This window comes from Anastrepha ludens, chromosome 6 (genome assembly GCF_028408465.1).
Source record: "Anastrepha ludens isolate Willacy chromosome 6, idAnaLude1.1, whole genome shotgun sequence".
NCBI classification, from domain to species: domain Eukaryota; kingdom Metazoa; phylum Arthropoda; class Insecta; order Diptera; family Tephritidae; genus Anastrepha; species Anastrepha ludens.
The window spans coordinates 69,411,446-69,429,898 of record NC_071502.1 but is presented as its reverse complement, the minus strand read 5'-3'; the positions used below and the strand labels follow the sequence as shown (position 1 = coordinate 69,429,898).

General features: G+C 38.4%; 1 protein-coding gene across 1 annotated transcript in view; it reads right to left on the bottom strand.

The window, feature by feature from the left end:
* The window catches only part of LOC128868613 (nuclear pore membrane glycoprotein 210), a 145,836-nt gene that overhangs the window by 9,592 nt on the left and 117,791 nt on the right, over positions 1 to 18,453 (bottom strand). The window contains exon 23 of the mRNA XM_054110904.1: positions 11,422 to 11,472. Coding sequence (XP_053966879.1) covers positions 11,422 to 11,472 — 51 coding nt within the window. The remainder of the gene's footprint in view (positions 1 to 11,421; positions 11,473 to 18,453) is intronic.

Here is an 18,453-nt window from a genome sequence, read left to right as displayed (position 1 = left end):
ATTTAGTCAAGTTACTTTTTAGGTCAATTTTAGCGAAATTAGGTTTTCGAGGAAGACAAAAGGAGGGGAAAAATTAAATAGATAGCGAGCGAAATTGCGCTCAAGTTTGTACGAAACAAAAACAAAACGAAAAACAGAAAAATCTGCTATGCTTGGCTCTTCACAAGTTAAAAAAAATAAATAAATAAAATAAAATAAGAATGAAAAAATAACGAAATTTGTTTACTTTCTAATTTTTTTGTTGAGATATCAGCCATCAGTTTAATTAAGCACATTTTAAATATTTCGTAGTGCGGTAAACAGATAGCAGGTCATTATCACCGCAACTACAACTTTGGAAATTTGGCAGAGCGCAGCTAAGCACTTGAGCACTAATTCAAAGTATTTTTGAAATCGTGCTTTCAAAGGTATTTAACTCACTATTAACGTCAAAAGGCTGAGAAGTTTAAAAATTCGAGCATCTACTTTGTACAGAAGAAACGGAGTGACACCTCAGGGGCAAAAATTGTCGATATATCGTAGTTACTTCAAACTTGCTCATTGTTATACCAAAATTCAATGGGCTATAAATCTGCATAACCAGAAAATATTTTAAATAAGTTGAAAGTTTTGAACAAAATTTTAAAAAATGTTTTACAATGTTTGAAACTATGCGTTATATGGTTTTTGTTGTAGTATATATGAATACAGTTCATATAAAAAAACTGGTATGTTTATAATTTTGCAGCGGGGTGTGTATTAATAGCAGTTAGAGCAACTCGTTGGTGTTTAAATGAATAGCAGTTAGGGCAACTATGCCGTGGTGCTCCCGTGATTGTTGGCTGCGTTTTAGATTGAGCTCGTGGAATAATCTCGATATTGCTGTTGCCAGCTCCACAGCTCAGATTGGTTTTAGTAGCAGAACCTTGTACACCAAGCGTAGCGGCAAATAAGAATTAATCAGTCAGTGAAGCCCAGACGGACCTCAAGGTAAGTGACTATTTATTTGTCTTCATCTTTTCAACGGTTTATATTTTTATATTCTTACTTTTTTTATAAAGCATTTTTTTTTTTTTTTTTTTTTTGTCGGGACAACTAGCAAGTGCAGCACTCAGACATTAATTAAGTCCATTGTACTACCCTTGGATTCCCTTTTAATTTTCTTTAAATCTACCCTATCTCCGAAGAAATCTGAGTAGATCTTGTGGTGCCAAGGAGCCAAGATGGTCGCTTCTTAACACATCAGTGCCAAAGACCTCAAACCTGATTCGAGCGAAGGCGGGGCAGACACACAGGAAGTGGTCCGCCGTCTCATCCCCCTCTTCACAAGCTGGGCAGAGTACACTGTCTGAGATGCCCAACCTCCATGTGCTTCGCCCACAGAAAGTGACCCGTCATCAGTCCAACCAGCCGTCTGCACTCCCCTCTGCTTAATAGCAGAAGGGTTTGCGACAGTCCATCGGACATGACAGGTAACATCAGTTTAGTCCATCTGCAGCCTCTCTCAGCCTGCCAAGCTCGCTTGTGGGTGGTAGTTACAAATTTGCTAACCGTGGCTGTGATGGCCGCAGAAGGGAGTGGCAAAACGGGCTCTGGGCCAAATAAGTTGGCCTCAGAGCCCATCTTAGCTAAGGAGTCAGAGGTCTCGTTACCCGCGATACCCACGTGTCCCGGGGCCCATGTTAACATCAGGCTATTATGTCTACCGACATAGGTCAGCCTGTATTTACAGGACTTGACTACCCCTGATGTGGTTGGAGGGCTGTCTAAGGCCATAAGCGCAGCTTGGCTGTCGCTGCAGACACATATAGATCTGCCTCTCCATCGTTTTTCCACAACAAAGTTCATCGCTTCTTGAACTGCATACACCTCCGCTTGAAACACAGATGCATGCATTTCAAGAGCAAAGTGCAGTTTTGTCCCGATAGATTCCACGTAGACCCCAGAGCCGGAGCCATGCTCGGTCCTGGAGCCATCCGTAAAAATGCGAAAACAGTGTTTGCCGGGCTCATTTTCTGAGTCTTCCCACAACTGAGCCTCTGGTAGCACTACACTGTATCTCTTTTCAAGTACGACTCTTGATGGCATGGAGTCAAGGGGCATGGAGAGAATCGTTGTCTATGCCTTCTCTGTGTTCCAATGCCGGACAAGGGCCGTACCAGTTCCCATTGTGTTTCAGTCTGCAGATGGCCTTCAAGGCCTCTCCTTGGATGTAAGCATCAAGTGGTGGTAAACCAATCAGAGCATCTAGTGCCGGGCCTGAGGTAGTCGGAAAAGCTCCGGTGCAACAGATGGCCACAGTGCGTTGTAGTCTCGATAAGGCCCTCCTGACTTCCACTAGAGAGAGTCTACTCATCCAGACCACTGATGCATAGGTGATAATGGGTCTGTCAGTGCTTCGGATGTGATTTCCATAGGAGCTTACCATCGAGGAATAATCCAAGATATTTAATTTCCTTGGATAGCTGGATTGTGACTCCTTTTAGTCCATCAAGCTTCCTCCTTCTGGTAAATAGGACAATACCAGTCTTGGCGAGATTTGCCGATAGCCCATTCCCACAGCACCAAGTGTCAATCCGATCCAGAGTTTTCTACACTTTCCTGCAGATGTTCATAAGCGAAGGGCCTGTTACCAAACAAGCAACATCATCCGCATAGTTCATATAATACATTCAGATGAATTATAAAAATTCGGTAAATTTTCCTAAGAGCAAGAGTTTTTAGAAAAATTCTGTGTATGTAATTCTATAGCCCACTAAATTAACAAGAAGAATAACAAGGCGTAAGTTTTGACAATTTTTTTCGCTGTGGTACTGCACGTTTTCTCTTTATAACGAATGCGAGAAGTTATGCAATTATCGCAAAAGTGCCACCAAAAAGCCCACTATAAAAATATCAAAAAAATTCCATTTATTCTTGCTTAAGATATACACTAATTTCTTAATACATAATTACATAGTAACAGTGTTTTGGTGAGAAAAAGTTTTAAATATTTTTTTTTGAATTTTGACGCGACTCCTCTTAGTCAGTTGCGAAGAAGTGAAAAGACCCCTAAAGTAATATTAATTTTTCCCACATACAACGGCTAGTAACAAAGTCCCATTTCAAAATTTGTTGATTTGTATTGTATTGATTTGTATACTATTCAGAATTTTATTCACCATTCTTACCCTTTCCAGTTACTTCCATGCAGCTCAACGCCTTCTTCAGCTGCCTTACACTAAAGTGTAAAATAACAGTGTTTATTTGCACGTCGATTTTGCAACACTTGTGGGTTTTATTAATTAAAATCTAATTTGTTATAATTACTTCGTAGCAAAATACTAAGCCAGAGTATCAACTACTCTTACCAAGGAAGCTGTTTCGTAATCCCTTTATACTATAATTTGGAAATGCTTCCACTGAAGCGATGCTGCAGAATAGAACGTATAACTCATCCACCTCATTCGCCTTATTCAGCCAGTAAATTACACAAATACCATTTTCCAAGATACAATGGCAATAACCAACTGCCTCTGCTTCTGCAACATCAAACAAAATCTAATTCAAAGTTTGCCAATGGCTCACCTGCGGAAATCGGTGCAAATAGATTTTACAAAATTAGCAGCGCCAACCACCAGCCAATTAGGCGAGCAACAGCAACAACAACAACACCAATCAAGTGAAGCAACAAGCAAATGTACAACAAAAACAATGACGAAAGGAATTAGCAGGCAAACTTAAGCCGACTGTCCGAATGTTGAATTGACTGAGTAGCTGACGAAGTGGTCAGGAGGTTTATAGGCACTGACTCTCGCAGATATCTATGAATGAGGTTGGTGCTCTACTAAATTGAGTGTGACATTGGTAGTTGAGACAATGCCGCAAACCAATAACGACTATAAGAGCAAGATAGTAGGACTTGTTGGTCGTGTGGCATGTGGGAGGAAAATAGAGCTGCAATTGGATGTGTGTGTGTGTGTGTGATTGTAAGAGAATGTTGATAGCAGCTAATCAGTGGTAGTTGAAGACAGGCAGCAACTTTGAGGTACGTGGTGCCACTCCTGAATAAAGCACTCAAACCAGGTAAGAAAAGTGAGGAAGATTATAGCAGTGAACTAGTTGACTGCACACATTAAATATTAAAATGTGTAACTATCCGAAAACTGAGCACTTATACAGAGCCAAGAATAGACGCTAAAACAATACAAGGGTCACGGAAATGCTAACCAAATTTAAGAAAATAGTCGATAACTCTTTCTAACTTTTCTAGCGGTGTACCAACGAACGTATGGAAATCAAGATCCTTAAGCTGGTTAAGGTGATTTTGATGGTGAAATATCGTCCCAGCTTCAGTTCACACCCGAATTTATACTCAATTGCAGTGACAAAATATAAAAGTTGCAGCAAACAGCAGTTGGAATCGATAACTTAGGCAGCGACAGCGTGTGAATCGAGGTCAGATACATACATAACGTACAGCGCCTGTAAGCATGCTTCTGCTGACACAATTTGGCATAATTTTCGGGCAATTAGCATGCTGGTGACGTTGTGAAAATAGGCAAGCTTCCAGCATGAATGCAAAGTAGCAGACTTTGCCAGAGAGAGGGTCAGGTAAAGAGGCAGCGACAAAGGGTTTCAATGCAAACAAACATCCAAACTCGGGGATTAACAAAGCAAGACGTCATTTGCAGCTGCGGGTAAAACCGAAAAGTTGCCGCTGCTTAATTGTTTATAAGGTTACAAGAATTAAAATCAGCGTTCAGAAATAGCTCAAAAAGAGTTTATAAAATAAAAGATTTCTATGTCGGAAAATTATTTTAATAAGTAGTAGAAAATATAAAAAAAATGGATGAAAAAGTGGAGAATTGTGGAAAATTATTTTAATAAGTAGTTTTAAAATATAAAAAAATGGATGAAAAAGTGGTAAAGCTGCATCTTTACTTAGCTTAATTATTTAGCTTAATTAATTTAAAAAATGTATGTTAATAAAATATTTTTGTTTAGTTAATTCGATTTTTATTTTATGTCACGCTATGTTGCGTTATTATGTGTTACGTTATGTGATATTATCTTATGTTATGTCATATTATTTATCATATTACATCGAGTGCTTCTTTAATTGCGGGAACTAACGATATAAATAGTTAACAATGGTTTGAAAGCTGAGAATGGCAAACGGTGTTGATATTTCTGTTCAGTAAGGTATGGCAAGTCATTAGGAATCACTTAATTCATAGAGCATTTCGTCCATTCCACGTGAGGTTTACCGGCGGCATCATCGTTCCTTATTTCCGAATTGAGAAAGGTGCTGCCGTTACGGTGAATGGCGAGCGCTATGCTGACTGAATTTTTGTTTCGTAAAATTAATCATCTAAACATCAACGACACTTGTTTGCAACAAGATGGCGCAGCAACTTGCTGAAGGGGGGAGCCTGGTTTATGAGGTCTAAAAATTGCATCTCTTTGCGATTTTTTTGTTTTAAGGAAAAAATTAATTTAGCACTGCAAAGTTTTTTCTATCTTTTAATGAACATTTAAAAAGTATAAAAAATTTTTGTACTGGTTAAAATAAGTTGAAAAAATGTTTAACATAGCAATTAGTAGAGCGCTGCAACGCTGGAGTTTCCAACTGGCGTACAAGATATAGCTCGTAATTATTATCTAAAGCAAAAAATTCAAAATCATTTCTAATTATCATGATTTTTTATTTTAGATGAACTAAGGAAACTGAGAGAAATTCCAAAATTTTAACTTTTTGGAGGTTTTAAAGAAAAAAATGCCTTTTTATAAAAAAAATTCACTTCAACTTGGCATAAAAATCTTGAAAAAAAATTTTTTATCTATTTTGTTAGTTCAAATAGAAGAGAATTTAATACTGAAGGGAACAAGCTATGATTCATTTCAAAAGGTTCATTAGTTTTTTTTCATTCATGTACGCCAACTCAAAGAAATCATAAAATTGAAAAGTCGAGAAAAGAAGTTAAAGTTTGTACTATAGCTGTCCGGTCACAGCGTAACTACCTAACGCTCGCCTACCTTTGGCTTTGTATCTACGGAAATATTGAGAATTAGGCTCTGTAACTTTGTGTGAATATTCTGAAATATATTAGGAATCGCTTAAAACGAAAAAAAAAATTGATTTTTTTGACCTTATAAACCAGGCTCCCCCCTTAATTGAAACCGTGCATGTTGCAATAGCTGAATGGCCTAATCGTTTGAAGACTTGTATAAAAACAAATGGTGAATATTTCGAATGAAAGTTAAAATTTTTTTAAATATTTACATGATTAAATAAAACTAATTTCATTAAAAACAGTATTCTAATTGCATATTTACATATAATGGGCTTAACTTTTAACTTGTAGCAGAACTTATGGCAGAACTAAGTATTATAATTATGAAACAAAAATACAATTGTTAATGGCACGGATTTTATATTATGTTGTGATATGTTCTGTTTTGTTATGGAATGTTCTGTTTCGCTATGTTATCTACTGTTATATTATGATATATTACGTCATGTTATATTATTTAACTTAAGATAATGGAACGGATAATTTCTATGTATATTTCAATGTCTATGCGCATAAACGAGTTGAGTACCGGCCTACATTGGTTGCAATACATCCTCTTCTCTGATCCATACATATACCTGTAAACTGCTTTATTCGGCTCTTGTTCATTCTCATTCGGAGACTTCTAACCATCGTTCGATAAGCAGAACTGAACGTGTTCAAAAAATATTTTACTTCTGTTCCATTTAACGATTCTCAACGTATGCTAATTAATCTGGACTCCCTGAAGAAAACAAGGACAGTCCTTTCACTTTCCTTCACTTCCAATGTAAATAAAGGCACCATTGATTGTCCGGTGTTACTCGAGCATTAGCATTAGTTAGTATTAATGTTCCGTACAGGAGAAAAAAACTTTAAGACTATGTTTGCTGGTGATACCCTATTGATCGTACACTTCGAGAACTTAAGAGTTATTTAATGACTGATCTTGACTTCGTTTTATCTAAATAGAATTTTGTAAAAATTCTGAATTTAATTGTTAATATTTTTACTGGCCTGGACTGTTTCTTATTTTTCTGTATAGTCTATATGGTAGACTAATGTAATAGATTAATAGATGTAATAGATTAATAGACTGTAGATTAATATAAGCAACTAAATAAATTAATTAATTTTTGTACCATTTCAGTTTGTAGGAAAGAGCAAAATGGAGCCAAAATGACGCAATGGCAATCGCAAATCACTGAGTATATTTTTACATTTGAAATTAGACTGAAAGCATAAAGCAAGGCAAATGTGTCTTTTAAATAGACATCACAACTTTGTAGGTCCATAGCTACGTGGAGAAAATACGCAATACCGTCAGGAAAATTTTATCAAAAATCAAAGAAAGTTTAGAGTCAATTCAAACTGGCGCTTTATTTCATAAAAATTTAATGGGCTATAAAACTCCGTACCAATTTTTTATTTTTTTTTTTTTTTCATTTTGATTAAAATGTTTGAAATTTTCAAGAAAATTTTGTCGAGCCCTTATAAATTTTGTACAAAATTTGAAACTTTGATTTATATACTATTTAGAATGAACTGTACTCAAAGAAGTAGTCAAAACTGGTCAAAATATTGTAATGCTATGGTTGTCCCCCGGGCTGTATGTATGTAAATACGAAGAACATATTTACATAGTTATATATTTACTGTAAAGCACGGTGGGTTCACCCGATTCCAAACAGTCACCGCCCATTTTGAATAAATTTTATTTTGTTTACACTGTGAATCTTACCTCCACTTATGGCGTTAAAATGTGTTCTTAACACACAATCTCATTACTTTCAAAAATTAATTTGCAAAACAGACACAAAGCAAAGTTTTGTGCAAGCGCCAACTACTTTAAAATAAACTCTTCCAGCTCTCGCTACTAAGTGGTTTCTTCGACATTTCAACTGGCTTCTAAGCACAACATCCTCTACTTTGCCAACCAAATTACTGCAAATTCATTAGCACACCTTAATTTCGAAACTTTCTGCTCTCCCCTTATCTACACTCCCACATAGAGTAAGGACAGCAGGCAGTTACCTGAGCGCATACACACACACGCACATACCTTACAACTAACAACTAGAAGCCTACTTAAAGGAGCTGAAGTGCTGCACGTTTACCTTCCAGCCTGTCTAACGCTAAATTGGAAATTAATCATCGAGATAAAGTGACACTTGACGCCATGCGAATATTTACGATGTTGGCCTAGCGTTGTTGGAAAAAAAGAAAAAAAAAAAAAAAGAAAGCGGAAAACAAAGAAAATTGAAAGCAAACAAAATACCGTCAACTGCAAAACAGGTATCGCAACAACAACTGCTATTGTGATAGCGGTAGTAGTGAATCAGTAGAAGCGCTCATTTTAGGAGACACCTTGCGGTGCCTGCTGCTTAAATAAATATTTAGTTGGCTAAGCAGTAACTACTAACGTGAATAGCGAGGGATATCATCATCATCTAACAAACTATGGAACCCGCATACCCCAACAAAAACCCAACGTCTAGTATATCAAGTCATTTATCCATCGGGGGGGGGGGGGGCGTGCTTTATCGTGAACAATTTGTTTGCAGCATAGTGAATTAGTTGTTGGCCAGCGGTTGGCACGCCATGTGTCCAATAAATACAATAAATTACACCGACACCTAATGCAGTTTCGTCTCCTGCTCTTCCTAAGTGCTTTCTTAATGACTCGGCAGCGGATGCAATTTTCGTTAAAACAATTAATTAAATAATGCATAAGCGATTAATCGCAGAATCGGTGGTTTTTTTTCGAATACGATGATAATAAATTAAGAACGGAGTATTGACTGTAGTAGCATCCCAGAAACTAGCACTGAGCGATTTCGAAATTAGACAAAGTGATGGTCAAATTGGTAGGGTAGCTGACCGGCGGGCAAAGGTGCCAAAATCAAACAGTAAAGATGTTAAACAGTTTACTAGATATAGATGCGTCAATAGCACTCGTATACTGCAAAAAAAAAAACTCAGGAACCAGATGGGCCGTTGAGATCGAAAACTCAAGCCATTTTTTTCTGTCATATAGCTTTCGAGACAACGCCGGTTTTGGATTAAAAACAAAGTAGATTATAAACATTTCTAATATCTGGAGAATCCGTTAGCTAATCAAATCGCGTTATGTTTCATGTCCATGTTCATACTTAATTTCTCTTTAAAATTAAACATTTTGAAGATATTTTCAAAGTTAAAAGCAATATCTTTTTTTGCAAAAGAATGGCAACTTCCGATTTTCGAAAAATTGTTTTACTCATTTCTTAAACGTATCAAGAAAAAATTAGGACATACATAAGTGAGATATAAAAGTTATTCGCATCGTTTTATTGCCCATACAAAAATAAAGTTTAACAAGCACTGAATGGATTTTTGTGATACCATGAAAAAGAAGACGCATAGCGCAAATTTGAGAGGGAGTTCGACCAAACAGCTAACAGAGGTGTATGCGCCGCTTATTGTACGAGGGGTGCCTTTTATATGTCGGGATTAGAGAACAAAAACAAATCTTAATCATCGAAAATTACTTTATTGTTTTTCAAAATATTCTCCATGAAGATCTATACACTTTTGCATGCGTTTGAACCAATTGTCGAAGCACTTTTGCCACTCTGAATGAGGTACCTCCAAAACATGCATTCTGAATGCCGCAACCGCTTCTTCAGGTGTCGAAAAACGTTGACCTCTCAGTTTGTTGTTTACGTACGGGAATAAAAAGAAGTCATTCGGTGCCAAGTCAGGACTATACGGCGGATGACCCATTAATTCGATGTTTTGGGTACTCAAAAATGCAGTTGTTTGAGCCGATGTGTGAGAGCTCGCATTGTCCTGGTGAAGAGTGATCCGTCTTTGCCAATTGGTTTTCCTAATTTCTTGGAAGACAACTGGCAAACAAATGGTTGTGTACCACTCAGAATTTACTTGTCTGCGTTGTTCTAGTGGTACGGTTGCGACATGTCCAGTTTTTTCGAAAAAACAGGCGACCATTTGCTTGGAAGTGCTTCGTGCGCGAACAACTTTTGTTGGATTTGGCTCATCTTGAAACACCCATACAGTCGACTGCTGTTTACTTTCGGGCTCATACGCGTAAATCCATGATTCATCACCTACCACGATGTCATAGACGTGTTTCGAAGCCCCGCAGTCGTATTTTTTGAGCATTTCCTTCGACCAATCGACACAAGCCTTTTTTTGAGCGATTGATAAATTGTGTGGGATCCAACGCGAACAAATTTTTTTGACAGTCAAATGTTTATGCAATATTGAATGTATGCTGGTCCCACTAATGCCTAAGATTGTCTCAATCTCACGATAGGTCACATGACGATCTTGCAATATCAGTTCGCGCACAGCATCAATGGTTTTCGGAACAACAACTGATTTTGGACGACCTTCACGAAATACGACCACGATTGAATTCACCATACCATCGACAAACACTGGCCCTTGATGGAGCTTCATCGCCAAAAAATGAATTAAGTTCATCCATGCAATTTTGCTGAGTTAATCCACGTCGAAAGTTGTAAAAAATAATCGCACGAAAATGTTCACAATTTAATCCCATTTTTGAACCGAGATGAATCTTTTAAGTTACTGTAAACAACACAAACAGCGCTGGTATTTCAAAACGTTCTGAGTACGTGAAAGCTTTTTTCTTCTTATTTTTTCTATATTTTGCTTTTATTCGTTGATTCTTTGTAACTTTACCTGGGTTCGGCAGCCATTGGTTGGCAACTTCAGCAACTTCGCATAGAAAACCCAAAACTGCAATCGATTGCTGTCTAATATTGATAAAAAGACGAAAAATTTTGTGAATGGATCTTCGGAGAAGTTGCTGACGAAGTTTCTTGATCTCGGCCCAAAGCGACAAACGTAAATAAGATACAGGTCGCTTGTAACACAATTTTTAGTAAAAATTGCATACACAACATACAATAGCGGTACATATAATAAGTACATATGTAACATTTATTAGTAGCTCAGATAATATCAGGTTCTCTTGAAGAATTCTTTGCTTAATGTTCGTACAGTTTTAGTAATTTTTAGTAATTTTTTTAACACTAAAGATTCAACGATTCTTGCTATAATAATGACTTTCTTTCCAACCCTCAATACTAATGAATTGCATATTTTCCAATTTGAATAAATTTTGCCTAGCATCTCAATTTATTCGCTGCCATTGTACACTAATTGATTTCAAACAAACCGCAGCATACGTGAGAGTTAACAAACCGTAAAAGTGCTGCATTACTAAATCTAAAATATAGCTAAACAATTCCGATAAAACATTTACACTCCAAATGGGTTCTTTGAGTTAGTAGAATATACCCCACAAGTGCTTTTAACCAACCAACTAACCAACCAAAAGTGAAAACCACCATTGAAAATTATTAATTAAACTTACCGTCAGCGTTGATTTCCGTTTTGCTCTGTTGTGGACTCAGAAAGACGTACACTGTAGAAGAGAGTAGAGGTACAAGGTGAAAGAAGAAAATACGAAATGCAATTAATCAAGTTAGAAATACCATGGATATATATATATATACGAGTTAAAAATATGTTTGCGGGTCGTATGTGTATACCTATAAAGTATAGAAGAAAATTGGTGTGAGAGTTAGTTTTGTGACGTTCGTCGTTGGTCGTTTTCGCAGGCAGAAAAGTTATATTCGCAAAACAGGTGGGGCACAAACAGAAAAATAAGCAAATTGAATTGCAATTTGAAACCAAAAAACAAATTTCAAAAACAAAAAACAAACCAAAAGACTACAATACAAAAAGGTAGCAAATGGCGGTGAAAATCGAAAACAAAATAGTACAAAGAGTAGGTGAACCCAAACAACAGGCTGTTTAGTAAAGTGTAAATTCGAAAGCACACCTACCCGTCAACTATATGTACATATGTATGTACTGTGTATGTTTATGGGCATTTCCAACATTGAGGGTGCGCTCTTTAAACAATTTTGGAAACAATAGGTTAGGTTAGGTTAAGTGATTACCCCTGCGAGGACCTAGCTGGACGAGAAATCCAAAGTTGGAGAATAGAGAAAAATAAGTAAGAAATGAAAGACGTCAGGTCCTAATTTAGTAGGTGTAACGAGATCCTTCAGACAGCTGCTACAAAACGAACTCTCCATATCTATATTTTGTTTGACTTAGATCTAAACGTGGTCAAAAGTTATAGTTTTTAAGGCAACCCCAAACCTATCATTTCGCGGCGAAACCACCTCGGTTCATCTCTGTTCCAGGTTGGAATGCTGTTAATTCTACCACACGCCAGCTTTGTAAATCTTGAGACGAAAAATTCCACACTGGACGTTTTTCTGTGGAGCACGAGCCTTGGGAAGGACGGCCAAAATCGTCGACCGACGAGATAAATGTTGCCCTAGTGAAGCGAAAAATTGGCGTAGACCCACGGACAACACAGGAAATGATATATGGTGAATTGGGCTTGAATGCTACGGCAGTATCGCGAATATTGCGTAATGACTTGCAACAAAGAAATCTGCTCGAATTTTGAATAAGATTTGTATTTTTTACGTAAATTCGAAAGCAGAGAGTAGTATAGCAACATTAACATGATCGTAACAGGTGACGAATATTGGCATTTTTAAGGGGTTACTCGTACATGGGTTTCGTTGGTTCAAAAAATCGATTTATTTTTTTTTTTGCTTATTAATTTCTACAACTTCTCCGGAATATTATCTTAAATTTTCAAGTCGGTCCGAATAATAAATTCGGAGAAACAGCCTTTGGAATGTGTGCGCTCCAAGCCACTTTTATTGTTACTCAAAACTTTAAACGCGTTTTTCTCGGAACCGTGTTTTCAAAGTCGGTTGTCAAATGTTCTCGAAAACTACTCAACCGATTTTGATGAAATTTTACACAGGTGTTCGAAATAAAATTTACTCGTGCTTGAACGAAGGATGTTTTTTTTTTTGTTTTCAATTACAACTATTTAAAAAAAAACAAAATGTCAAACAAATTTGACCGAAATTTTCATTTTTTTGCAAAAATGTCTGCCAAAATTCCAATTTTTACTTTTTTTTCTTTCCTTCGTTCAAGCACGAGTTTATGGTCTTAACTAAACCACTTATTTTGGTTTTTTTCATTTTTGATGAGCCTGTCAGGAGTTATGCTGACAACGCGGACGCACCTTTTTTCGAGGGGTCACCGAAAATGACGTCACAATGGAGGAGTTTTAATTTTTTTTTTTTTTTTTGAAAATTTCAGAAATTATTCTTTAAATATGTATCTATAAGACAGAAAAAAGTTTGAATTAAATAAATAATTTTTTACATTGAAAACAAAATATTGAAAATAGGCCTTTTTTTACCCGACGAAGAAAACAGCGGTCCATAATATGGTGCCCGAACGGAGCAAGTCCACCTGAGCAGCAAAAATCAGTAACAAAAGTGATGAACTCAGTTTACTTCCCCAGCGCAAACATTTCTATTCAAATTATTCCGTTAAATTCTTCTCAGGCAGAAACTGCGAAATGATATACTGAAAACTGCTTACCAAAAGTGTTCAAATTTTTACTTGAAAATAGAAAAAACGAGGCATACCGCCTCTGGCGATAATGCGTTAGCTCTCACAGCTGAAATGGTAAGTAACTTCATTGTGCTTTTTGGCTTTGGCGGAATTCATTATTTCCAAAAATTCAAAACATTTGAAAATAAGTCTTTGGTAGCAATGAAGAGATAATAAATGCGGTTAAGGCTGCACTTAAGAAGCTGCAAAACGCGATTTTGAGGACTGACAGTGGATTTACGGATTAAAAAACTGTATTGAAGTTAATGGTGATTATGTAGAGAAGACAAAAAATAATGAATATTAAAAATAAAAAGTCCCACATTAAAAAATAATTGGCACGTACACTTCTGTTAGGTGCTTAGCCGAGCTCCTGCTCCTGTTTGTGATGTGCGTCCGTCTTGATGTTGTTCCACAAATGGAGGGACGTAGAGTTTTAAGCCCACTCCGAACGGAAAATGGTTTAAATGAAGAGCTTTTTCATGGCAGAATACACTCGGAGATTTGCCATGGCCTGCCGAGGGGCGACCGCTATTAGAAAACATTTTTCATAAAATTATAATTTAGGGAATTGTAAAAAAAATGTTAAAGTTATGTAACAAAATTCCTTTTAAGAACAAAAGCGATTTAATAAAAAAAAATGTAAATAAAGAGAGACCCAACAGGTCAAAGAAAGACGTTTATTTGAATTTTATGTATGTACTCGTATATAGGTGCTAAGGAGGCATTTTCGTTGATTTGAACATTTTCTGTGACCATTGATGGCAGCTCCCTGGAAATACCCCAGCTGGCACATGCTGGAGTGGATTGGGCTGGGAGTAGTGAAAATCCAGGTAGCTGCAGCCACAGGTGCGCACCAAAAGCGTAGAGGGAACTCACAAAAGCTTTGACATGGTATTGCCGCTACTAGTTCTACATCTGCGTTCTGCATCCTGTGTCCACATACAAACATACTCGTGCATATGTAGATACAAATGTGCCAATTAATGTGCAAAAAAGCTTGCGTAGTTTTGGCAAAATTGTTCATCGGTTTTAGAAAACATTTTTGCTCTAAGCGGTTGGTTGCGTGTGTCTATTTATGTACATATGGGCATGTGTTTGTTATGCCATGAATTCAGTTGGCTTACACCATATGCTGGCCGCCCTGTGGCTCACAAACACGCACACGAAGGAAGTCATCAGCCGATATATAAATGCATATATGTATATGTATGTGAGTATTTAAAATACAAAAACAACACTGAACCTGGAACGAACATAGAATTCATTGCGTAGTATTGCACGTGCCAAGTTAATTGGTTACGCAGCCAAAAAGGAGAGAGTATAACAACGCTAAAAACGATAAAGCGGTCTCACTAGGTAGCTCACTACCCTCACTACCCTCAAAACCCACCACGCCAACACCCATGTTTTGCTGTTTTTCCTAACAATTTCGTAGCCACTGTTTTCTCGTTAATAAGTTGCACTTTTTGCATGGCTTAAAATGTTGGCATCTCTACCCAACTAGTAGCTGGCTGTTGCATGGCACTAAGTCGGAGAGCATTACTGATAATAATAGCAGTAAAGCTTTTGAATGTCAAAATTGTTATCGACAGTTGGCTTAATTTACCAACGGCGCGTTGCCGGTGAAGTTAGATATTTTGATGGGGGTCGGTATATAACCAAACACCAAACACAAAAAACAAAACAGAAAAGAGATGAGCCCTGGTGATAGAGGAAAACAAGCGCAACGAAATGAAGTAGCAACCGATAAGCAACAACTATGTATGCATTGGGTACGCCGAAGTGCGACAAAAAAGTTATGAAAAGTACGCAAAGGTACGTTGAAGTGAACTTAAACGGAAATTTTGAATTTAAAAGCGATAAAATGACTACATTTGCATGTCATTAAGCGGTTTTGAAAACTCATTTTTTTATGTAAACGACACCAACAAACTTTATAAAAGTTTGCCAACAACAGACAGCGTACAATAATTATTACATTCTAATTCAGCTGATTGCTCTTACAAGGCATCCAGTGGGTAGACAAACTCTGGGTTTCAGCAAATATAGCAATCTTCTGTTTTTTAAGGATGGTAAAAGATCAACCTTTCCAGTTATTTTATTTAATTCCCGTTCAAGCGAATTCACAAATTATAGCTTTTGATAGCACAGCAAAGCAGTCTGGGTTTTTGGCTTTGCTAGTACTGAACGAAAACGCGAAACCAAATCGATCATGCTGTGATAGATGGAAGACATGCTTCTAGTGTATTCGATGCACGTACGATCCGAGGACCCAACATCGACTGGGATCATTACTTGTTGCAGCCAAACTACGCAAACGTCTCTGTGCAGCAAAAAACGTACATCCATCTACGCAAAGAATGTTCAGCATCGAAAAGCTGCAATCACAACAGACAGCCAGAAGATTCGCCACTCGACTCTCACTCTTGCTCCTAGAGAGTACTCCCCAACAAACCGGCATGCACGAGCAATGGAGCAATATTTCTCGTTCTCTACGTACCGCCGCCGAAGAAGAAATCGGATTCCGGCGAGCCCGAAAAAACAATTGGTACGACGAGGAATGTCATGCTGCCGCAGAAAGAAAGGATGCCGCCTATAGAGCCACGCTGCGATCGGGCGCAACGCGAGCCATGTGGGATCGCTACAGAGAGCTAAAACAAGAAGAGAAACGTATTATCCGAAAGAAGAAACGAGAGGCCGAAATACGTGTGTGCAAAGAGCTTGAGATGCTGGCCAACAGGAACAACGCCCGAAAATTCTACCAGAAAGTTCGGCGGCTTACAGAAGGTTTTAAGACCGGGCCGTTTTCCTGTCAGAACAAAGACGGCGGTCTGGTGACTGACGTACAGAGCAATCTCAAATTATGGAGGGAACACTTCTCGAACTTATTAAACAGTGACAGCTGCGCATGTCATAGAGAATGTGAAGATCCCGATACCCCAATCGTTGACGACGGAATTGTCGTTCCGTTACCCGGCCATGACGAGGTGAGAATAGCAATATCACGGCTAAAGAACAACAAAGCCGCGGGCGCCGATGGACTGCCGGCTGAGCTATTCAAACATGGCGGCGAGGAGCTGGTAAGGTGCATGCATCAGCTTCTATGCAAAATGATGAAAGCATGCCTGCCGATTGGAATTTAAGTGTGCTCTGCCCAATCCATAAGAAGGGCGATCCTGCAATCTGTGCCAATTACCGCGGGATTAGTCTTCTAAACATCGCCTATAAGGTTCTAGCGAGTGTATTGTGTGAAAGGCTGAAGCCCACCGTCAACCAACTGATTGGACCTTATCAGTGTGGCTTCAGACCTGGAAAGTCTACCATCGACCAAATATTCAGAAAACGCCAAATCTTGGAAAAAACCCATCAAAGGAAAATCGACACACACCATCTTCTCGTCGATTTCAAAGCTGCATTCGACAGTACGAAAAGGAGTTACCTGTATGCCGCTATGTCTGAATTTGGTATCCCCGCAAAACTAATACGGCTATGTAAGATGACGTTGCTCAACACCAGCAGCACCGTCAGATTTGGGAAGGACCTCTCCGAGCCGTTTGATACCAAACGAGGTTTCAGACAGGGTGACTCGCTGTCGTGTGACTTCTTTCACCTGATGTTGGAGAGCATCGTACGAGCCGCAGAACTTAATCGCTCAGGCACAATATTTTATAAGAGCGTACAATTGTTGGCGTATGCCGATGATATCGATATCATCGGCCTTAACAACCACGCTGTTAGTTCTGCCTTCTCCAAACTGGATAAAGAGGCAAAGCGAATGGGTTTGGTGGTGAACAAGGACAAAACGAAGTACCTCCTGTCTTCAAACAAACAGTCGGCGCACTCGCGTATCGGCACCCACGTCACTGTAGACAGTTATAATTTCGAGGTTGTAAAAGACTTCGTTTATTTAGGAACCAGCATTAACACCGATAACAATGTCAGCCTTGAAATCCAACGTAGAATCTCTCTTGCCAACAAGTGCTACTTTGGACTAAGTAGGCAACTGAGCAGTAAAGTCCTCTCTCGACGAACAAAACTAACACTCTACAAGACTCTCATCATGCCCGTCCTAACGTATGGCGCAGAAGCTTGGACGATGACAACATCCGATGAAGCGACGCTTGGAGTGTTCGAGAAAAAGATTCTGCGTAAGATTTTTGGACCTTTGCACGTTGGCAACGGCGAATATCGTAGGCGATAGAAAGATGAGCTGTATGAGCTTTACGACGACATAGACATAGCACAACGAATAAAGATCCAGCGGGTACGTTGGCTGGGTCATGTCGTCCGAATGGATACAAACGCACCGGCTTTGAAAGTATTCGATGCGGTACCAGCTGGTGGTAGTAGAGGAAGAGGAAGGTCTCCTCTGCGTTGGAAAGATCAGGTGGAAAAGGACTTGGCTTCACTTGGTGTGTCCAATTGGCGCCGGTTAGCACGAGAAAGAAACGACTGGCGCGCTTTGTTAAACTAGGCCAAAATCGCGTAAGCGGTTATCGCGCCAATTAAGTATTTTTATAACATTTTTTAGGAACGCGAATGCAATAAGCAATCCTCCATTGGCTTTCAGTTGCATATTTTGGGTGCCAACTTAGTAGACAAATTCACAAATAATGTGTTCCAACGTTTCATCGCCGTCTTCCTAATAAGCAGTACCCTACGAATGCTCTTAAGTGCACTCGTTAAGAATTCAGAAGTACGTTGAATGTCCAATTTGATGGAAGCACAAATAGTTTAGCTCTTCTTCGTCGTAGGCAGTCGGTTCAATAACGAAACACCTTTTTTCCTGCATTTACCAATGGCCGCCGTAGCCAAATAGGTTGGTGCGTGAATACCGTTCGGAAGTGTCCAGGTTCAAGTCACCGGGCATGAAACACAAAGTGATAGACAAAGTTTTTTCTAA